The 23,084-nt window shown below is 53.3% G+C and overlaps 1 protein-coding gene across 1 annotated transcript; it reads left to right on the top strand.

Annotated features, from left to right (window-relative positions):
- The first annotated feature begins 6,936 nt into the window (after positions 1-6,936).
- Positions 6,937-13,166, top strand: KLHDC8A (kelch domain containing 8A). Its single transcript, XM_055583541.1, has 5 exons — positions 6,937-7,312; positions 9,920-10,084; positions 10,322-10,537; positions 11,109-11,210; positions 12,156-13,166. Exons 1-5 carry the CDS (start codon positions 6,937-6,939, stop codon positions 12,347-12,349), a joined length of 1,053 nt encoding a protein of 350 aa, XP_055439516.1. The 3' UTR covers positions 12,350-13,166.
- Positions 13,167-23,084: the final 9,918 nt, after the last annotated feature.

Raw genomic sequence — 23,084 nt, 5'->3', positions numbered from 1 at the left:
GAACATGAGGATGTCCATTCTGGAACCTCCTGCTTTGTCACTCTGGTTAAACGATTATTTCTCTAGGGCTTCCCACCCTGCGTGCCCGCTGCAGAAGGACGCTCCAGCTGGGAGAGACCTCAGGCCACTGTCTACTTCCCTCCTTTCTCATTTTACAGACACCAGAATAGATATGCTTGGTCCAGAGGTGCACAGCCTGGTTATGACAAGATGTGAGCTGGAACAGAGTCTTTTGACTCTCAGCCCTGTGTCTTTCCTATTTCCAGTACCTCCCAGGGGAAGTGACACCATGGTCTCTCACCTCACCTCATGCTGGTATTTTGATTTTCTGATGCTCCCAGGGCAGGAAATTCTTCCTTTTTATAACCCAGATCCTCAGGCTTTATTACAAGCCCCATTTCCTCTTACAATTTCCTCAATAAACACAGAGAAGTAGCCGAGGTCTTTCTGAGAAGGCTCCTCTTCCTGCTGTCTTTTATCATCTGATGCTTTAAGGAGCAGAGGAATTTGTGCTCCCCAACTCTTCCTTCTAAATTGCGTATCTTGTGACTCTGAAAATCAAGATGACCACCCTGCCAATGCCTTATCTGTGATCCACTTTCCAATGTCCTGGTTTTACCTAAATGGGCAGAGGTTGCTCCCAGGCAGACTGATGCGTGTATAGTGACCCCCGTTTCGTCCCTCTAGGCTCCAGGCTCTATGCTCTGTGCTGAGTGCCATGCTGCGTGCTGCGCTCTGTGAGCTGCGCTCCACACTCTTGGGGGGTGAGGGTAGCGGAAGGAATGTGGCTGACTCAGCCCTCCAGTTGAAGCTGCATGGTCAGGAGGTGAGGCCCTCTCATTCAAGGCCATCCTGAGGGGCCCCCGACTGCCACCCCAGAGGCTGGTGGTGCCGTGCGAACAGATGCAGATGATGGTTGTGACTGCTGACCCGGTGCCGCCCTGGCTCCACTCAGGTCCACCTGAGCCCTGAATTCTTCCTCGGGGCTGGGCAGGAGGGGGCTCTAATGAGGCTTTTCCAAGTTGGGGGAGGGATCGACCCTCCCCTTAGTCTGCTGTGGCCTCTGTCCTAATCGGATGAGTCATCCTCGTCCCCGGCTCCCTGAATCCAGCCCAAGTCTCAGATGAGGAATAAGAAGGTGATTATCTAAAGGAAGAGCACCAGCTGTTCTCCTGATCAGAATACTGTTCAGGCTGCAGTGGAAGAGATTCCAGTTAGCTAGGAGGAAATATCCTGTTCAAGACACAGACCCAGAAATGGCTGGATTTCTGGACAGGTGTGGGCTCTGGTGAGGTGCCTCCCTTGTGAGACTGGCGCCTGCTATTCAGGCTCTCTGGCCAGAAGTATGGAAACCTGCAAGGGGAAGAAAGCACACTACGCTTTACAGAGGACCTGCTGCCTGCCCCAGAGCCACGCCTGGCGTCTTGTTCCCCACGTCGTGCTACAAGTAGTTTCCTTCTTCCCTTTCTCACGGATGGGGAGCTGAGATTCAGGACGTCAGGGACTCATTCAAGGTCACACAGCCGGGAGTGGGCAATCCAGGATTCAGCCCTGTCTGTCTGACTCCAAAGTCCACACACCTTCCCAAGGCCACCTGCCTGCGGAGAGAGAACTGCACAGGGACGGAGACCGGCCCCAGGGGGATGCAGGCTGCCGTCCCCCAGCATCGCACCCGGGAGGGTAAACTGCGTTTCTGAAGACGGAGAAAGAAGCTACTGCGGCACGTAAGAGCCACACAACTCTCCTTTCCCCACTCCCACCACAGCTGTGGTCTGCACCCGGCACTCCACCAGCCCCCTGAGGCCCTGCACACACATACGTCACCACAGTATGCCTCGCTGGGACTCTGCCTGCTGTCCTGGGCAGAGACTGTCCCCTCACCAACACCCTCAGCTTCCCCACTACCTACCACAGAGTTCAGTGAAGGCCAGCCCCTGAATATCTAATAAACTCAATTGATGCTGAGTCAGACTGTGCAGTTTCTTGTATGTAAATTAGGCCTTAATAAACCCAAAACCTGGAGAAGGAGATGGCAACACACTGCAGTATTCTTGCCTAGGAAATCCTATGGACAGAGGAGCCTAGGAAATTCCATGGATGACCCCACAGTCCATGGGGTTGTAAAAAAGTCAGACCTGACTCGGCGACTAAACAACACCTGAAAAGAGACTTCTTTAAAAATATACTTAATAAGTATTTCTGAGGCTAAATACGCCTTCAACCAATTTGACTGAGGCATCAATATCACAATAATAAAGGCTCCTGAGTATCAAGGCTTCATGTTTAGAGACTTTCATGAACTTCCTCTCCCCACCTTCCTACCTTTCCAGTGCTACCTTATAACCAAGGCAAAAACTCAAACAGTATCTAAAAATGAAGAGAAACCCAGACCAATGCAACACAAAGTCTGAAAGCAAGAAGGAGTTAGGCTTCTAAATCCTTCCTCTAAAGAGGAAGAGCTTCCTGACAGGTAATGCGGTTACTCACTGGAGTGAGCTGGTGAGGAATCAAAGGGATCACTGGACCCCCACCTCTGCTTGGCACTGCGTAAGCCCCCAGCCTGGTGCACTCAGCCCAGGCATGGAAACGGCAGGTGACTCAGGGAATCCTAAGTGGCTGTTGCTAGGTTACAAGCTTCCTCACTGCGCACTCAGTGGAAGGATAAAGGATGTCACCTGGCTGGGAGGAAGAGCTGTGGGGCAAGGAGCGGGGGCGATGCAGAGAGGCCAGGACTTCCAGAACAAGCAACGAGGCCGTGGCCTGGAAGGCATCCTGCCTTAGTACTTTTCCAAGGGTCTGACTCCCTGGATCCCACAGCCTTCAAAGAGCATTATGCTTGCAGGACATGAACATTAGGTTAGAACTGTCCTATTCTGGGGGCTGACTCTGGTCCTTTCCCAGCTATGCTGCCTGGCCCAGACTGTATGGCAACGGGGAGAGGGTAGTCCCTGAAACCTCTGAGGGCCCCCGCTCCTTCCTTCACTGTAATTGGGCTGAAAGTGAGAGGAGAGAAGTTTGACGCCCTTAGTAATATACAATTCTTTCATTTGTGATTTAACTGGAATACAGTGAAAGGCACTGGATTTGGAATTCACCAACTAGACCCACCCTGAACGGCTCACATGGTCATAAGTCAATTACTTCGTTTCACTAAGGCTCAGAGTCCTCATCTCAAAAAGCAGATACTGATACCTAACTGACAACATTTCCTAGGGTTGTTTTCAAGATTATGGGAAAGCGGATGTGCAAGTTTATTTCAAGTTAGGCAAACATAAAGTAGTATGAGCTTTATATACCTGCTCACTGACCTGTCCCAGCTGGGGTGGGTGGGGCCACAAGAAGCCTTGCCTCACTGCTTTGGTAGAAGGCTCAGTGGGCAAAAGAGGCTGAAAGTGGACCCACCCAACAAACCCCTTTGAGGAATATGTACGGCTTTCTGCTGATCACCGTGTCCAGATCTTGTGCAGACAGTTTAAGTTGATGGTTGAGGGTTTGTTCCCAGTTCCTCTGGGCAGATTGTGACCTCCAGGAAAAAGAGAAATGTTTGTTGCTTCCAGTGAAACTTCATTAATGCAGATCACATTTTTTGGAATTTATGCATTCTTATTAAATAAACAGAACATTACTTTCAGGGAGGGGGAAATATTTCCCTTCCCCATCTTGAGTTCTTTTGGCTGGTCTAATAATTAAAAGGACACAAGATTATCAGCAGGGATAAAAAATTTAACTCACATATCCAGAGATCCCATAGAAATGGGACCCCCAAAGTGACCAGGGCAGGTTGTTTATATATCATTTTTAGACAAAGAAACACTATTTGTGAAAATTTAACAAAGGAATTCATGCCTGGTGTAGCAGACTAATAAAATAACAAAATTTGTTTATACAAATTTCTTAGCCTTGAATTCCCTACCTCTGGTGGTGAGGTTGCTTTCTCTCCTCTTGGTTTGGGTAGGGTACTTTGACATGGAAGATTTATTTCCCACTTTCATGGGTAAAGAAGGAGTTCAGAGTGTTTTCCAACATCAATTTTTTTCCCGCTGGCTGTTTCTTAAATAACTAACTTAAAACAGTCAATATGCCATTGTGGTATATCTCGGGGTGGCCTGCTCTGAGCCCCACCACAACCATCTTCTGTGAGGTTCTAGAGGTGCTTAATATGTAAGTACAGAGAACTCAAACTAAAAAGCAGTGGAATTTCTAAGCCAAGATCTCAAGATGTTAAGATGGGCCTATTGGGAGCTGTGACTTCCGTTTCTCACAGGAAGTCATTTCTCAGTGAGGGGCAAATTTCCTTTTTCTTGGTTTTGTTGACAGTAGTTGTAATAGTTACGGCATTAATGGCGATTTACCAGGCCCTTGCCGTGTGTCAGAAGCTGAACTGAACACTTTACAAATGTCTTCTCTTTTAATCTTTGCAAAAATCTACAGTGATGTATCTATACCATGGAATGCTACTCAGAAAGCAGTGAACTGGTGATACATGCAGCAACTTGGATGAATCTCCTCAGAATTATGCTGGGAGCAAAAAAAAAAAAAAAAAAAAAGCTAATCCCAATAATATTCTTTTTTTTGCAGGAGTTGGGGGTGGTGGTGGTGGACCATCACTGTGGGATCTTAGTTCCCCAACCAAAGACTGAACCCCAGGACCCAGCAGTGAAAGTGCCAAGTCCTAACCACTGGACTGCCAGAGAATTCTCTACATAACATTCTTGAAATGACAAAATTATGGAAATGGAGAATAGATTAGTGGTTGCCAGGGGGTGGAGAGAGAGAGGCAAGAGGGAAGAATGTATGGATATAAGAAGGCAACATGTACACCTGAAACTAACATTGTTGCTGCTGCTAAGTTGCTTCAGTCGTGTCCAACTCTGTGCGACCCTGTAGACGGCAGCCCATCAGGCTCCCCCGTCCCTGGGATTCTCCAGGCAAGAACACTGGAGTGGGTTGCCATTTCCTTCTCCAATGCATGAAAGTGAAAAGTGAAAGTGAAGTCGCTCAGTCGTGTCTGACTCTTAGCGACCCCATGGACTGCAGCCCACCAGGCTCCTCCATCCATGGGATTTTCCAGGCAAGAGTACTGGAGTGGGGTGCCATTGCCTTCTCCGGAAACTAACATGGTGTAAATCAATTATAGCTCAACTTTTTTTAAAAAAGGCAACATGAAGAGTTCTTGTGGTGATGGGAATTTTCTGTATCTTGACTGATAACTTCCATATTCTGGTTAGGATATTATTATACTATACATTTTGCAAGATGTTACCATTGAGGGAAGTTGGGTAAAAGGTGTTATTTCTTACAACCACGAGGGAATCCACAATTTATCTCAAAATACAAAGTTTAATCTAAACAAAATAAGGAAACTGAAGTTCAGAGTAAGTAGTTAAATTCTTTTAGAGTCAGAATTTAAATCCACGTCTGTCAGATTCCCAGGCCTGAGTGTTTCAAGACTTGGCTCTGTTCAGGAGAACTGCATAGGGGGACCCCAGAAGCCTGCAGTTCCTCACACCAGGCGGCTCACCGGCCTCAGGGGCACCTCTGTTACTGCAGACTGCTGTCCTGATAAGGCCATTGCCGGTCTTGAAAGAATTATTTGGCAAGCCCTGTGGGTTGGTGCTTGAGGGCCCAGGTTTGGTACCCAGGTTTTCCCTTCCTAAGGTGTGTGAAGAAGGATGATGTGGAAGGGACCACTCACGTGTTTGCCTTTCCACTTCTGTCTCTGGCTGGCTGTGTGTCCGCCAAACTGTGCATTTGTCAGTTTCTCTGTGGATATGACCATTTCCGGGTGGACGGTGTGGTGGCGATGTGTAAATTATGCATGTGTGCACAGGTTAGCGTGTACATTGTTCGGATGCCCCTGTGTCAGGTCTGGTGGTGTCACACACACATAACACGTTCCTATTAGGTTAAACCATCTGATAATACCTCCCCCATAGCAGAGCCCACTGTTGAGCCAGTCTGTCACGAACTGGGTTTGTGTATTGTAGATAAACCGGGTAATTGGACTCTCCGCCTCCTCACCCAAAACAAACACTCACAAACCGCCCACCCCGCCCTGGAGCGAGTCCCGGCCCGTCATCCGGATACTTGGCTCTAAGGCCCCGCTTTCCCTGAACAGTAGGCAAGGGGGTGCGCGCCTCCCGCCGGGCCCTTTCCCTCCCCCGCGGCCGTAGCACCGAGGCTTATGTAAAGCGGCCGCGGGGCGCACGCGGCTTCTCGCACAGGTGTGGCGGCCGCGGGGAGGCTGTGTGCGGGGCCGCCCCACCCCCGGCGGCGGCTCGGCTTCTCCTCCCGCTGCTCACTTGTTCTCAGCATCCGCCTGGGTGACGGCGGCGCGCGTTGGGCAGGACGGCGCGCCCCCTCCCCTGCGCCCCGCGCCGCTCTCGCGTAATGCGCTTTCCGCGCCCCGCCGCCCGCCGCACCCTCCGGCCTGGCTGTGTGAGCCGCGCGGGGCGGGGGCGGGAGTCGGCGGGCGGGGAGAGCCGCGGGGGACGGGCGGCGGCGCCCGGAGGTGTCAGCTCCTCGCTTCGCCCGCAGGCCGCCCGGCGCCCGGCGCGCAGGGGCCCTCCCGGTCTTCCGCGCGGCCCCAGGGTCTCGGACCCGCGGGGGACAGAGCGGTGCCGTGGAGACCCCGCCGCGTCTTCCCTTGAAAGTTGTCCGGGGCGGGGGGCTGGGAGGCCAGGAGGCCGCGCGCGGGGCCCCCGCCGCCCTTGATTCGCCCGGCTCATCCCGCGGGGCCGAGCGCAGACGTCGCCGGGCGGCCGAGTCTTGAGGGACCGAGAAGCGCTGGCCGGCGTCGGGGCCCTAGCCGGGGGGCGGGCGGCGGCGGACCCTAGCGAGATGGAGACGGCGAGGGGCGGCGCGGAGTAGCTGACCGACTCCCGGGCTCGCTCCGCGCTCCGCTGGGGCGCGGCGGGCGGGGCCCCCGGGGCTGCCATGGAGGTGCCCACCGTCAAGGACTTCCAGTGGAAGCGCCTGGCACCGCTGCCGAGCCGCCGGGTGTACTGCTCCCTGCTGGAAACCGGGGGACAGGTCTATGCCATCGGGGGCTGTGACGACAACGGCGTCCCCATGGACTGCTTCGAGGTCTACTCCCCCGAGGCCGACCAGTGGACCGCCCTGCCCCCGCTGCCCACGGCCCGGGCCGGCGTGGCCGTCACCGCCCTGGGGAAGCGGATCATGGTGATCGGGGGTGTGGGCGCCAGTCAGCTGCCCCTGAAGGTCGTGGAGATGTACAACATCGACGAGGGCAAGTGGAAGAAGAGGAGCGCGCTGCGCGAGGCCGCCATGGGCATTTCGGTCACCGCCAAAGGCGAGTGGGGCCAGGGCTGAGGGCGGGCGGAGGAGGGGTGGGAGGCCCCGGGAAAGGGGTGGAAGCCAGCCCTGGACTGGAGGCCACAGTCACATTACATGGGCACTGAAACTAAAGACCCGCTGGCCTGGTTTCATAGGTGGGAAAATTGCGGCTCAAACAAGTGAAGTGTGTAGTAAATCCACATGATGCCAGAGCTCCACTCCACCCCAGCAGCCTCCTCCCAGCAAGGTGGGCAAGCCTGCCCGAGGGGAGAGCCAAAGGGCACTCTGTCCATATCCCTGTGGATACCTTCATTCAGCAGAATGGTTGGGCCTCCCACCCACAGCAGCAAATCCCTTGAAATCTGCCTTGCAGGTACCACCACCTCCAGACACATATTTGGGGTCCTGGGCCTGTTCATGCCATCTTCATACCATCCCCAGGCCCCACAGGGAGGGTCTTGGGACCTGATTCCAGGACCTTCTCCCTACAGTCTGCCTCGTAATCTCAGAGGTACTGATGAGTGGAGACCAGAACGTTCCTGAGGTTCATGCTCCTGCGGCTTCTTGCCCAGGTTCACTAGGTTCTCAGGGCATGTGTGTGCTCACCACATAGCTTTATGCTTCTTATCTCAGTTTCTCCAAGCCCATCCTGTCTTTCTTTTCCGGCCTGGTATAGCCCAGAGCAGAGAAGGGGCCCTGGAAACTGTTTTTCTAAAACACAATTTTATGGGAAATGGCCCAGTAGGAGTTAGGAAACCCCAAATGTAGATCAGACAGGCTTAGAGGTTTGCAACCTTACCTCCTTCTCTTGCAAAATTATTTCAGCTCCCTGTCAGGTCTACTGTAGGTCAGAAATCAGTATTTCTTGAGCACCTGCCCTGTTCCTGGCACAGTTCTAGGTCCCAGGTGGGAAGGAAAGATGCAGAAGATCCGATCCCTGCCTTTAGGAGCCCAGGTCTTACCAATGAAGATCAGACAGAGAAACTCAAGAAGCCCTCAGGGCAGAGTAGCCAACAGAGCCTCCTGAATTCCCAGTAAGAAAGATGGAAGGCCTGGAGGTCCATGGTGAAATGGAGAGGGAAAGGGGAGCCCTTTATCCCCAGGCCTCAAGAAGTGGTGCTGAACGGTTAAGAACTAACATTTATTGAGTCCTTACCATGGGTGCTTAATAGGTATTAACCCCTTTGACCCTCAGAACTTGTCAGATGAGGCAAGTAGTACCACTGCCCTCATTTTACATCTGTGCTCTTTTAACTATGGCGCTGAACAGGCTCAGCAGTTAGTTTACTAAAAATGTACATGCTCGTGTGCCAGGCTTTATACCAGATTCTGGGGCCACAGATTAACAAATTTTCAGGATCTAACAATCTATTGAAAGAAACATACAAAGGTTATCCCAGTAACAGTGTGGGAAGCAGGGTGATGGCCGAAGGAGCCACCACCTTCAGCCCAGCCTTGCAGTCAGGGACACCAAGGTGATTCTGAAAGGATGAGTAAGAATCGGACGCAGGATTGGTAGTGTGGAGTGGAGGGACAGGTTCCCAGCTTCAGAGATATAGGTGAGAACAGGAATGGGACACGCAGAGTGTGCGTAAGGTGAATGTCTCTTTAGCAAGCCCCATCTCCTAGCCACAGGGTAGGGTTTGGATTTCTTTGTTTCTCTCTTTAGTAAGATTGGAAAGTAGAAAGAAGTACTCATTCCTGTAATTCTATTGAAAAATAAAAGCCTCGTAGAGCCAGAAGTGGTGAGGACTGGCCTCTAGTAGACAGAACCCAGAGCAGGGATGGGTCCCTGGGAGAAGAGGGCCTTGGAGGTTGGGTTGTGTCCTGAGCGGGCTGCCTGAGGTCCTGGGGTGAGGGGAGCTTGGAGGCTCAACGGCCTCCAGGTGTGCTGTGTCACCTGCGGCCACAAGGAGTAGAGAAGCTGTCCTTTCCTCAGAGTGCCCAGCTCGCTGCCTTCTCAGAGCTTCTTTCGTCCAAAGCCTCTCCCTCTTTCACCCCTAGCCCTATCCCATTCAGTGCAAACTGCCTCCTGGAGCCCACAAGCTTTCCTGTATGTCCAGGAGGATGGCCTTCCCCTATCCAGAGAAAGAAAGGGACAGCAGCGGGCCAGTGCCCCACAAGGCCAGTGGCAGCAGGGCTGACCTCATCTCCAGAGGCCCCCTCTAGGTCTCGAGTTCTGGTCTGGGAGTGCGTGGCATCAGGCTGCTCCTGGAGGGCGTCAGGGGAATACTGTCCCTCTTTGGCATCTCTCTGGCTGCCCAGGAAGGAGAACGGGGGGCGGGGGGGGGGGGGGGGGGGGGGACAAGACCTGCAAAGGGTTGTCCAGGCCTGGACTCCACCGCAGTCTACCTCTGGGCATGGCTTGGCATCTTGGGCTTAACCAAGGGCCAGGCACCAAGGAAGGTAAGGCACGTAGGCCTGACGTGGCTTCAAGAAGACCCTGGCTTGAGTGTGGCAGGAGCTTTTACTGGTGCCACCAACCCATTCTCTGGCAGAGCAGTGGTTGGGAACGTGCCCAGGCTTCAGTGCTGGGATTCAAGGGGTTGACAGAGCCTGGCCAAGGTAGCGGCTGAGTGCACAGGCCTGTCTCACGGTGTCTGCCGTGTGCCCTTTCTCCTAGATTACCGCGTGTACGCAGCAGGCGGGATGGGCCTGGACCTCCGTCCGCACAATCACCTCCAACACTATGACATGCTCAAGGACATGTGGGTGTCTCTGGCACACATGCCCACCCCAAGATACGCCGCCACCTCCTTCCTCCGAGGCTCCAAGATCTATGTGCTGGGTAAGGACATAGATGTGCTGTCTGGCCCATGTCCGTCTCTCCTTCCCTCCCGGACCAGTTCCTGTTGGAAGCAGTGTTTGTGTGCCCAGCATCTCCTGGGCACTGGGGGTTAATCACACTGCCCCCCACCCTCAGGGAGCTTCCTATGTGATCGAATAACAGTGAGAAGGGGGAACCCAGCCCCAGTCCCCAGGGGCTTACTCTCCTGCCCAACATGTGCCCTGCCCTGGCCTCCAGGAGGACGGCAGTCCAAGTATGCGGTCAATGCCTTCGAGGTCTTTGACATTGAGACTCGCTCCTGGACCAAGTTCCCCAACATCCCCTGCAAGCGGGCCTTCTCCAGCTTTGTGACCCTGGACGACCGCTTGTATAGCCTGGGGGGCCTGCGGCAGGGCCGGCTGTACCGGCAGCCCAAGTTCCTCCGGACGATGGATGTGTTCGACATGGAGCAAGGTAAGCTGGACACCAGGCCCTAGCAACCCACCTCCCTTCTGCCCTCCTCCCACCTTACACCCATCCCACCCATCTGCCCCGGGCCCGTTTACTCAGCGGCGTGAGCCTTTCAGAAGTCTGAATGCTCCTCTCCATTCAGGGCTACTCTTGGGATCAAATTCTTTCATCTGTCCAGGGCTCCCTCTGATTGGCTGGCTCTTTTTATCAAAGCCTTTCCCAGCTGTTGTTCCTTCTTACAACATCCAGACAGGGCCAGATGAGGGAGGGCTTTGAAACAGAGCATGCTGACTGGGACACTCTCTGCCTTTCCAGCTTAAAGTCCGTGAAAACAGGTGGGGCAAGGTGATTCATGATAAGAGCTGTGGTTCCTTGGCCTGCAGCAGGCATGGAGAGGGTCGGTTGAATGCCATTTCGCACGGCAGGAGGCGTTGTACATGCCCTGAGCATACAGGGCAGATGGAGTCAAGGTGCCGCCCAGGGTGAGAGCAGTTTAGCACTCATGTGTATTTGGCAGGGGCGGTCAGCATCTCATTCTCTCTGTGTTTCTCCTGACATCGCCCACGGCCTGCAGGGGGATGGCTGAAGATGGAGCGTTCCTTTTTCCTCAAGAAGCGGCGGGCAGACTTTGTGGCCGGCTCTCTGAGTGGTCGGGTCATAGTGGCTGGAGGGCTTGGTAAGGAAAGAGCTTCCAGGCTGTGGCCTGGTGCTCCGTGCAGTCTGGACGTGCATGAGCAGGAGAGGGTGCTGGCTCCGGGCACACTGCCTGCCTACCACCTGATTCCAAAGCACTCTCTTCCTCCCAGCCTCGACGTCCTGCCTCCATGGGTGGGCCTCGGATATGGTCTCTCTGTCCTCTTACACGGGGGAAACTGAGGCTCAGAGAGCATAAGGGACATGCTGAGAATCACATGACACAGGCCGGCTGAGCCTAGGTCCCCGGGGCCCTGTACGGGGAGAGCTGGAGGTAGAAGGGATTGGCTTTGGTCCTCTTTATCTTCTCCCTGGACTCTCAGCTCTATCAAGGAGTAGGAAAGCAGTCTGATCAAATCAGCTATTCTGATGAACTCAAGATTTGCTGGATGAGCCCTCCCAGACGTCAGGGAACTTTGATGGTGGGGTCCCACCGTCAACTAGGGAGAGATAAGTGGGCAGTGGGGCTCCTGGGAACCCAGAGTTTACTCAGTGTGGACAGATTCCCCGACTTTACCACGCAGAAAAGGAACTTGACGTGAGCTAGACCGTGTGAGCAGCTTTCTTCGTCACAGGCAGGAGAGAGGCAGTAGTGTCTAGAAACGTGTGGTAAAAGCAGGCAGTGGGGGAAGAAAGCTGAGTCTTTCATCTTGAGGGGATAGAAGGACCGAGATGGCAAGAAGGGCAGAATGGCTGTTTGACAGAGGGTGGGGAAGGCCTGCGGCCCAGGGAGTCCAGGATTCTGGGCTTCTGCCTGTGGTTCCAGAGGGAGGCGGGAGGGGGGTCACCTCCCCCGGGGCGGAGGGAGGGAGGGCGGGCAGTGGGTCACCTTCTGCCTGTGGTTCCAGAGGGAGGGCGGAGGGGGGCCTTTCCCCCGGGCGGGCTGGTGGCTGGACGCTTGGTGAGACCCAGCCCCTCACACTTTCAGGGAACCAGCCCACGGTCCTGGAGACAGCCGAGGCGTTCCACCCGGGGAAGAGCCGCTGGGAGGCCCTCCCCGCCATGCCCACGCCCCGCTGCGCTTGCTCCAGCCTCGTCCTCAGGAACTGTCTGCTGGCCGTGGGCGGCGTCAACCAGGGTCTGAGCGACGCGGTGGAGGCCCTGTGTGTCTCAGACTCCTAGCTGCCTCTGGGCCCGGCCACAGCATCCCGGACCGGACACCCGCTCTGAACAAGAGTTGGGGCCACTTGCCCAGGTACCGGCTCCTGTCCGCAGCCAGTGGGGTCAGGCCCTGGGGCTCTAAGTGATCTCTCCACCTCCAATCCCTACCAACCCGAGGAAGCTGGAAGACGTGTCTGGGATGCGGCCACACCTCCTCCCCACTGGAGCCGAGGTGACCAGGGCGGGGAGTCCTCACTTATGCTCAGGCAGAGAAAGGTACGGGAGCGTCTGCCACCTGCCTGCTGTGGGCTCACCTCTGCCATCTCCTGGGTTCTGACCCAGGGGATGGCTGCTCACTGCTGTCCTCTCCCTGGCTCTGCACCCGTCCGAGGGTCTCCTGGGATGAAGAACAGACATGGGCTGTCCCAAAGCCCTCTTGCCTCCCTTGGTCTCCATCTCTTCCCCGCTGGTGGCCGGCTGTGGGCCTGCCCCAAACCTCATCTGCTCAGCAAGAATGGCCCTGGGGCTGGAGGCGGCTGGATTGGGAGGGAAGTCGGGTTCACGGGGGCTGGCCCAGGTTGGCCACCCTGGCCGGAAAGGACCGGTCCCGCTTGGGGTCCTGGTGGGAATGTAACAATGTGGAAGGGTCAGACTGCCAGCCCAGGGTCTGCTCCCCACCCTTCTCCTCACCCCACTTCTCCTGCGGGCACCCCTCCCCCCGGCCCTTTGTCGCCGATGGGCTGTGTGAAACTCGCTCATTTACACTGTGGCATCCACATCCATGAAGGGTGGATTCGTCGCACTCTGGTTAACAGCAGCAGCACAATGATTAAAACCTATATTCCTATCTTCCGTGGCACCCTCATGCAGGGGCTGGGTGGATGGGGTCTGGCTACGTGGAGGGGACCCCATAAAGCAGTCCCTCTAACGTTCTCAGGCCACACAGGACCCTGAGGGGCCACTCGTTCTTGGCCGCTCACTCTGGGAAGGTTCCTCCTTCCAACCACCTCGCCCCAATCAGTCGCCTCACTCCTAGGAAAACAGCAAGCTTTCGGTCTCTGGAGTGCTGACGCGCCGTGGGCGTGCTGGGAAAAGGTTGTGCTCGTTAGCTGAGCTCTTTGTCAGGTCACTCTCAACCTGACCTTTGTCAGGCCTAGCCTCATTTCGTTCAGCTCATGCTCATTTCTATGGGGTTGCACAGAGTCAGACACAACTGAAGCGACTTAGCAGCAGCAGCAGCAGCATGCTCATTTCTGTTTTGCCCAGAGCAGAAAGAGAACGGCTCACTGGTGTGAAAACGTAAAGGATGGGCCTCCTTTTAGCTGGTACGGCGCCTCTTCCCGATTCCACGTTGTTTTTAAAAGCTGTGCTAACACCAGGACTACAAAGATGAAAAAAATACCTGCCCTGGAGGAGATGTGGGGGTCAGATAGCACTCACTACGCAAGGGTATCGTTATGTCTCTTGAGGCAGGAGCACCTGTCCGAGGGGCCAGGGGAGCCTCCTGGAGGAGGTAACCCCTCCACCAAACCTTCAGAGACAAGAGGAACCAGGTTCTGGACAGGATGGGGTTTTTCTTCCCTTTCTCTGGGCACCTGCTCTTCTTTACTGGGCCCTGGAAGGACACTGCCACCTGCTGACTAAGCTGTTCCTTCCCACCCTAGCATTGCATGGCAGCGGGTGCCGCCTGGTGAGCAGACGGCAGGAGGCCTTCCCCACTGCATCCAGACCCCCGCCCCATTTTAGTTTAGCCCTCTGAAGAGACTGTTAGGAAAGGGGGCTGTGGAAGCCAACACTGTGAGGAATGGATGGTACGTTATGCGGAGCATTGCCAAACCCAGCCCTGGCTGCCTCCTGGCTCTGCCCTGCCTCCTTCCCTCTCACCCCTCCCCAGGAAAGGTATTTACAACTGGGGCCCCTTCACCCTTTCTGATAAGAAGCCTAGCCTGTGTGTAGGGGGCTTTCCAAGCACCCCAAATGGGACCAGATGTGTGGATTGGACTGAGGCATTTCAAATAGTCAGGGTTCCTTGGGGGTACAGCCTGCTCCAAAGGTTCTTCCCATCATGAGAATAGGGGACTGACCGCTGGAATGTGAGGGCCGGCGGACTCAAGCTGGCGTCTGCTAGGACTCACTCACCTGTTGGAGTCCATGCTGGGAGGACTGGGGGAGCTCACTGAGGAGCGAGGAAAATCGGGGGTATCAGGAGCACGCGTCGCAGCTGAGCCCCGTGGAGCTGCAGAGAGCGCTCAGTGTCGGGTCCAGCGGCCTGGCGCCAGGCCTCGCCCGCTGCCCGCCGGAGCCCTTCTCATCCCCATACCTCTCGGGGCCCCTCCACCTGCTTATCTCCACTTCCCAGCCGGTAAAACAACAGCAAGGACAGTGCCATCTCACCGGTGCTTCCGTCCTCAGGTTAACCCTAGAGTAGCCAGTATTTTGCACTTGAGACAACTAAGGCTCCAAGAGGTTACATAAACTTGTCCAAGAGCACAAGCTAGTAAGTGACTGAACCAAGTCTGACTCCAAAAGCTGTGACCGCAGCACTGCGTTGCCTCAAACGGAATAGCACGTAGAAAAGGAAGACAGTCAGCTGCCCTGCACGAGGTAAGGGGTTCAAAATGGCAAATCTGAAAAGATAAAGACTTGGTTTCCTGAGGAATGAGTATTTTCTGTTGTTGGGGGAGAGACAGAAGTGTTCTCAAGCCACGGGGGACAGCGCACACACAGAGAATCCGGGGAGAGGCAGGCAGTGCCGGTCTAGGGGCCTTGCGTGCCTTGCGAAGGACTCTGGACTTGATCCACATGGGACACTGGGAGCAAATGAAGGATTTTGACTGGAGAAGCATCATGGGACCTTCTCCGGAGAAAAATGAAGTGAGTAAAATTACCAGGGCATATCTACAATCGCAGAGGACCCCAGTGGATTTCCCTGGTGGTCCAGTGGTAAAGAATCTGCCTGCCAACACAGGGACATGGATTCAATCCCTGGTCTGGAAAGATTCCACATGCCAAGAGCAGCCAAACCTTCAAGCCACCACTACTGAAGCCCACGCAGCTCAGAGCCCGTGCTGCTCACAGCAACTGGAGAGAGTCTGTGCACAGCCATGAACACACAGCACAGCGAAATGTGAATAATAATAATGTTAGGCAGTTAGAATAGGGAAAAGGAGTCCAAAAGACAAGGAAGAGAAAAGCCCGCGAAGATAGAACAGAGGAAGGTCAAAGGAAGGTCCGAGGACCGGAGTGAGCACTTCATGTAGAACAGCACTCCTGACTAAGCCCAATTTGCATAGTGCAGGCCCAGGGGGAAGGAAAACATAAAAAGAGAAGCCAAAGGGCTCCCCCCCTCACCCTGCAGGGTGCTCTTCTCCTCGTGTCTTTGGGTCGACATGCCTTCATGCCTTGAAGATGAATTTTCCTGCTATCTTCTAAATAAAATTGAGCTGTAACACTGATTTGTCTAAGAGCTATAACAAGGCCCGTTCAAGACCTGAGAGCTGTAACACGGTCTGTCCAAGACCCAAGAGCTGTGACATGCCGAGGGCTTTAATGTCCATCACTCCAAATCTTTGTTGTGACGAGACAGAACTGAGGAGCAATCACTTGCTTGACAATAATAACAATTTAAAAAAAAAAAAAAAGAATGAAGCCCAGTTGGTGTTGGAATCCTCAGAAAAACATGTGGGCCAAACCCTCCAGGCTCCTCTGGAGGGAAGTCTGCCTGCCGTGCAATCAAAGTGGCAGGAGGGTTTGGGACTGTCACGCGAGTGTATGTTCCTCGGTTCTTTGTCTCGTCACAACAAAGAATTGGAGTGATGGGACCACAGGGAGTAGACTAGTCCCTCCTTTCCATTGCTGCTTCTGCCCCAGAATTTCTTTCTAATGATCTCCTGCATTTGATTGAGCTTTCGGGCCCATAGAGACCCTCACAGGAGATGGGGTACCGTCGGCCTTTCCCAACCTCCATCTTGTAGAAGAGACTAAACCAGCAACCCTGTGACTAAATCCAGCGGCACAGCTAACAAGTGATGAACAGCTAACAAGTGACGGGAAGGAGATTCGATTTCAGCTTGGGGGTGGAGGGGCGTGCAGACCTCCGCCCCCACTGCAGGAAGAGATGGCACCCCCATCCCCACCCCCACTCCCAGTGTCTGCAGAGCAGGACCAGTGCTCAGGTCAAAGGCCTCCAACTCCAGAGAGCTGGAGAAATCTGCTTGGTGAGATCAAAGAGTTGCGTGGGCAGGCGCTTCTTGTTGGAATTAAACAACTGCAGAAGCGAAGGCAAGAGGCGGAGCACAGGCAGGAGCTGAAGAGGCGGCTCATAAAAGCACACAGACAGGTCGGGCAGATGAGTTTCCTAGGGCTGCCACAACAAAACACAGCAGACTGGCGGCTTCAAAAACAACAGAAATGTACTGTCCCACAGTTCTGAGGTCCGGAATCGGAGGGGAGGGGGAGTCTCCTTGCCTCTTCCTAAATCAGAGGACTGAGCTGGCCTGGGAAGGCTTCCTGGGGAGCCTGCTGTAGTAACTGGGCCTCAGGGGAAGCGGGGACTTGGTGCCAGAGTGCACAAGGGAGTGGAGAGTGATGTGAGAAAAGATCGGAAGGCAAGCTGGAGCCTATGCTGACCTTGAACGGTGGATGAGTGCCTCAGAAGAAGGGTGATGGTTCAGCCCCTCCAGGTGTGCCCCTCCCAACCCAAGGTCAGGGGGTGGGGGTAGGGGAGGGCCCAGGGGGAGCTGATCTCTGGGCAGGGGCCAGGCCAGCTGGCTTGAGAGCACAGTGTCTCTACAGAGCCTGAATTCTCCCTCGGGGTGTGACCCTTCGATGCTTAAAACTGTAGACTGTTTCTCCAAATATTCCAGTTCATTTGAGCTCAGCAGGCAGGTGTGTGAAGACGCCCGGTGTGAAGATGCCCTGGAGCCCACGCTCCTGACGGCACGGAACGGAGCATGGAGAATCCCCCGGCCGCAGCCCAGAGGCCAGAGTGGCCCTCTTTCCAAGAGCAAGGGAGCCTTTACAGATTGTCTGCACTTGCCATTTCACCCCAGACGAGCTTCCTGTGACCCCAGCCAGCAGGCTCTGGGCCAGCCTGACTCCTGCACACATGCATACTCACAAACATACACACATGCCCAAGCTCATATGCATAGACACACTCACACATACACACATCTTTCTCCCTTTTCCCACCCCTCTCTCTTTCATGCTCACACACACCTCAAACACCCACATACCCCTCACTCTAACACAGACCTTACACACGCACACATATTTACACTCACATAATCACTCATGCTCTTACACTCACATAATCACTCATGCTCACAGACACGGCTCACACACCTCCCTCTTATGCTTCAAGCTTGTCTCATACCCTTACAGTATGGCTCACACTCACCCGTGCCTTAAACTCATACTCACACACCTCAAACACACCTCACACTTTTACACAGTTGCATGCACCTCACATGCTGGTGCACACCTTTTCTCACACGTATTTACACTCTTACACACACCTTGCACTCATACATATAGCCCTCACACTTATGCTATGGTACACACCCTGGGAGCAGGTGGCTGGACTCAGAACCCTTTCCATGTGGATGGTGAGTTGCCAGCGCAGGAGCACCCACTGCTTCGACAGCCACCCTGCGCCCCCTCCAGACCCCCCTGCAAAGTTTGCTGCAAAACAGCCAGAGGAACGTTCACACCCTTGTTTCCCTAGGAGCTTGGGCAAGACTGGGATTCATCAGTTTTCCAGGAACCAGACCCAAAGGAGTCCTGTGACCTCCCCATTTTGTCCCGTGCTCCATAAACAGGGGACCAGGTCTTCCCTGAAGTTGAACGGTTCTATGAAGACCTACAAGACCTCCTAGAACTAACACCCAAAAAAGATGTCCTTTTCATCATAGGGGACGGGAATGCAAAAGTAGGAAGTCAAAAGATACCTGGAGTAACAGGCAAGTTTGACCTTGGAGTACAAAATGAAGCAGGGCAAGGGCTAATAGAGTTTTGCCAAGAGAACACACTGGTCATAGCAAACACCCTCTTCCAACAACACAAGAGAAGACTCTACACATAGACATCACCAGATGGTCAATTCCAAAATCAGATTGATTATATTCTTTGCAGCCAAAGAGGGAGAAACTCTATACAGTCAGCAAAAACAAGACTGGGAGCTGACTGTGGCTCAGATCGTGAACTCCTTATTGCCAAATTCAGACTTAAGTTGAAGAAAGTAGGGAAAACCACTAGGCCATTCAGGTATGACCTAAATCAACTCCCTTGTGATTATACAGTGGAAGTGAGAAATCGATTCAAGGGGTTAGATCTGATAGAGTGCCTGAAGAACTATGGACAGAGGTTCGTGACATTGTATAAGAGGCAGTGATCAAGACCATCCCCAAGAAAAAGAAATGCAAAAAGGCAAAATGGTTGTCTGAGGAGGCCTTATAAATAGCTGTGAATAGAAGAGAAGCAAAAGGCAAAGGAGAAAAGGAAAGATATACCCATTTGAATGCAGAATTCCAAAGAATAGCAAGGAGAGATAAGAAAGCCTTCCTCAGCGATCAATGCAAAGAAATAGAGGAAAACATTAGAATGGGAAAGACTAGAGATCTCTACAATAAAATTAGAGGTAGCAAGGGAACATTTCATCCAAAGATAGGCACAATAAAGGACAGAAATGGTATGGACCTAACAGAAGCAGAAGATATTAAGAAGAGGTGGCAAGAATACACAGAAGAAATATACAAAAAAAGATCTTCATGACCCAGATAATCACAATGGTGTGATCACTCACCTAGAGCCAGACATCTTGGAATGTGAAGTCAAGTGGACCTTAGGAAGCATCACTATGAACAAAGCTAGTGGAGGTGATGGAATTCCAGTTGAGCTATTTTAAATAATAAAAGATGATGCTGTTAAACTGCTGCACTCAATAGGCCAGCAAATTTGGAAAACTCAGCAGTGGCCACAGAACTGGAAAAAGTCAGTGTTCATTCCAATCCCAAAGAAAGGCAATGCCAAAGAATGTTTAAACTATCGCTCAATTGGCATTCATCTCACATGCTAGCAAAGTGATGCTCAAAATCCTCCAAGCCAGGCTTCAACAGTAGGTGAACCGTGAACTTCCAGATGTTCAAGCTGAATTTAGAAAAGGCAGAAGGACCAAATTGCCAACATCCGCTGGATCATTGAAAAGGTTCCTGAAAAACATCTACTACTGCTTTATTGACTATGACAAAACCTTTGACTGTGTGGATCACAACAAACTGTGGAAAATTCCTCAAGAGATGGGAATACCAGGCCACCTGACCTGCCTCCTGAGAAATCTGTATGCAGGTCAAGAAGCAACAGTTAGAACCAGGCATGGAACAACAGACTGGGTTTTAAATCAGGAAAGGAGTACGTCAAGACTATATATTGTTACCCTGCTTATTTAACTTATATGCAGAGTACATCATGCAAAATGCTGGGCTGGATGAAGCACAAGCTGGAATCAAGATTGCCGAGAGAAATATCAATAACCTCTGATATGCAAATGACAGCACCCTGATGGCAGAAAGTGAAGAAGAACTAAAGAGCCTCTTGATGAAAGTGAAAGAGGAGAGAATAAAAGCTTGCTTAAAACTCAACATTCAGAAAACGAAGATCATGGCATCCAGTCCCATCACTTCATGGCAAATAGATGGAGAAACAATGGAAACAGTAACAGACTTTCTTTTCTTGGGCTTCAAAATCATTGCAGATGGTGACTGGAGGTATGAAATTAAAAGATGCTTGCTCCTTGAAAGAAAATCTATAACCAACCTAGACAGCATATTAAAAAGCAGAGACATTACTTTGCCTACAGAATTCCACATAGTAAGAGGTATGGTTTTTCCAGTGGTCATGTATGGATGTGAGAGTTGAAGCATAAAGAAAGCTGAACTTCGAAGAATTGATGCTTCTGAACTGTGGTGTTGGAGAAGACTCTTGAGAGTCCCTTGGACTGCAAGGAGATCCAGCCAGTCCATCCTAAAGGAAATCAAGACTGAATATTCACTGGAGAGACTGATGCTGAAGCTGAAACTCCAATACTTTGGCTACTTGATGTAGCCAAACAGCTGACTCATTAGAAAAGACCCTTATGCTGGGAAAGATTGAAGGCAGGAGGAGAAGTGGATGACAGAGGATGATATGGTTGGATGGCATCACCGACTCGATGGACATGAGTTTGAGCAAGCTCCAGGAGTTGGTGATGGACAGGAAGGCCTGGTGTGCTACAGCCCATGGGGTCGCAAAGAGTCGGACATGACTGAGCAACTGAAATGAACTGAGGTCTTCCCTGCTTACTTCACATGCTCAGCACATGGGCTGAGCAAGTGTATGGAAAGACCCTAATGCCCCAGTCCCAGTTCCTAGTTTGGCCAGACAAGATGCTCCTGGATCCTGAGACTTCTATATTTTTTTTCATGCAAAACCTCCCAGCCACCTACCTCCTCTGAAGAGGAAATATCTGACAGATGACTCAGAAGGTCGGTGGGGTGAGGGGCTGGAGGCCAGAAATGTCTGAAGACTTGATGCCTAAGGCGACACTTTAGAAGTGATGGGTTTTCTGGGTGGCTTCAGGAGAGCTCCGTCTCTCTCAGGCTGGTGGGGTCACTCTCCCTTCCCTGCACCATCCAAGGTGCTGCCCCGAGGTGACGAGGTGGACTGGGAGCTCCAGGCTTGCCGCTGGCGGCCTTCTCACCTGCTGGGGCCCTAACTGGGCCATCCAGACCCTAGCCTGGGTCGGCTGCGGAGGTGCGGCCGTCCCAGGAGGGCAGGGCCCCGAGGCCCATCCACTATCTCCAGGAGTTATCCGCCTTATCTGGAGGGCCCGAGAGAGTGCTGGGGGTCTGGTCTCCCAGAAAGTTTCTCTCAACATAAAGTTGAGTCTGACTCTCTGAGGTCTCAACTCAGGTTAGCAATTCACATTCTTAACAACACATGTTTATCAGGGAAGAACAATTTCCAAAGCCTTTCCCAGCCTCCCCGCTCCGGATCAGCACCCCATCTGTAGAAGCAGGGACTGGATTGGAGCTCCCCTTCCAACCTGGTCTTACCTCAGATTTCAAGCCCCAGCACCTCAGGGAAGTCGACTCAACCCTGGGTGGAAAACGACCACCTCATTGCTTTCTTCCAACCTCCCTCGCCCGCAACAGATCGTGGCTGGATTCCCCTGCCTTTTGGGAAATCGCTCCCGTCTACAAGTTCACCTACATGGTTACAGAGCTTAGACACCATCCCCCAGCCTCCCTGGTCCTCCGGGTGATTCCCGGCCCCGGCTCCTAAGACCCTTCACCAAAGCCCTGCCCTTCCAGCCACCCCTCCTCACCTCTGCCTCGGGTGCCTCGGGTGGCCCCTGGGAGACCACTGGGAGCAGGCAGCTCCCCGGACCACCCCTGCCGTTCGCCTCTGCTCCCATCCCCAGCCCGGCCGCCCCCAGAATATAGAATGCCCCCTCCCTTGTGTACACCCACCTCACCCCCTGCACACAGGTTCCCCTCAGGACATGGCGATATCAGTAACCCTTGTGGGCCCACGATACTCTATGCCTAACCCTCGATAGGCACCCAGAGCCTAAGTGTGTAACTGAATGGAGTAAAAGTGCAGCCAGTGACTGAACTGAATGAACGTCAGACATCCACGAGCTCAGAGAGCACCAGCTTTGAGAATAACCTTTACAAAGCCCCCCAGCCTCTGAGCACAGATATCTGACTGTGCAGCAAGGAACCAGAGCTAGGAAATCAGCAGGATTTCAAATCCTCCTGCTTAGGGCTAGGTTCCCTCTGCCCTTTGCCTCAGGCTCTGACAGGAGTGATTGCCAGCCCGTTAACCCAGGCTGGAGGTAGCAGCCCCAGCGCCAGACTGTACAAGTGCCATTCAGGGCCAAGGGGAGTGGTAGCTGCTGCATCCCTTCCTGGGGGCCAGGGTCTGGTGCCCTGGTGAAAGGATGTGCTTGGCTAGGGGTGTGCATTCCAGGATCAGCTTGGGAGGCAAAGGGCTCAGGCCACGCTTGGGAGCCAAGCACGGGCAGATCCTCCTCCTGGGCACCCCGCCCACCCCTGCCCTGTGTGGACCTCCCGGGACCTCCCTGTGGCACAGGCCAGGAAGAGGGCCTTCAGCCCCTTCAAGGCAACAGCATTTCAGTGGAGCCTGAAATACCAAGTGCTGAGCACAGTAGGCACAGCCGTAAATCCCTGGCCACTGGGAAGCCTTTTCCAGCTGACAGAGAGCATCAGAATTCAGGATCTCCTCTGATGGACAGGAACCTAGCCTCGAGGGGATTGAGTCAACTGCCCCAGTTCACATGGCCAGCATGGGGTGGGGCTCCTCAGTATGGAAACCCATTCTCTGGCTGCCATTCTGAGTCTCATGAACCCCCTGCTTCATCTGGATCAACAGCCCTAGGGTCTAACCCAAGGCTCTGACTTCATAGGGTCAGTGATGGATCAGTCAAATATGGGGTGTGAAAGCATGGACCCCTGTCAAGGTAGGAGTTTATTTTTATTTTGGGTAGGAGTTTATTTTTATTTTCTTATTCTCCATCTCAGTCCATCAAGCATCTCAGTAACACACTAGGGTTGGTTGGTGGGAAGGATTCAAACTTGGTGACTGGATACCCAGCGGATGAATCCCATGAGAGCTTTTGCCCCAGTCATAACCGTAAGTGCCCCCCGCTACTTCCCAACCCCACAGCAATGCGAGTTACACAACCTCAGAGACT

This window comes from Bubalus kerabau, chromosome 5 (genome assembly GCF_029407905.1).
Source record: "Bubalus kerabau isolate K-KA32 ecotype Philippines breed swamp buffalo chromosome 5, PCC_UOA_SB_1v2, whole genome shotgun sequence".
Classification (NCBI taxonomy): Eukaryota; Metazoa; Chordata; class Mammalia; order Artiodactyla; family Bovidae; genus Bubalus; species Bubalus kerabau.
Note: the sequence above shows the minus strand (reverse complement) of the source record. Positions and strands in the feature narration are given on the sequence as shown.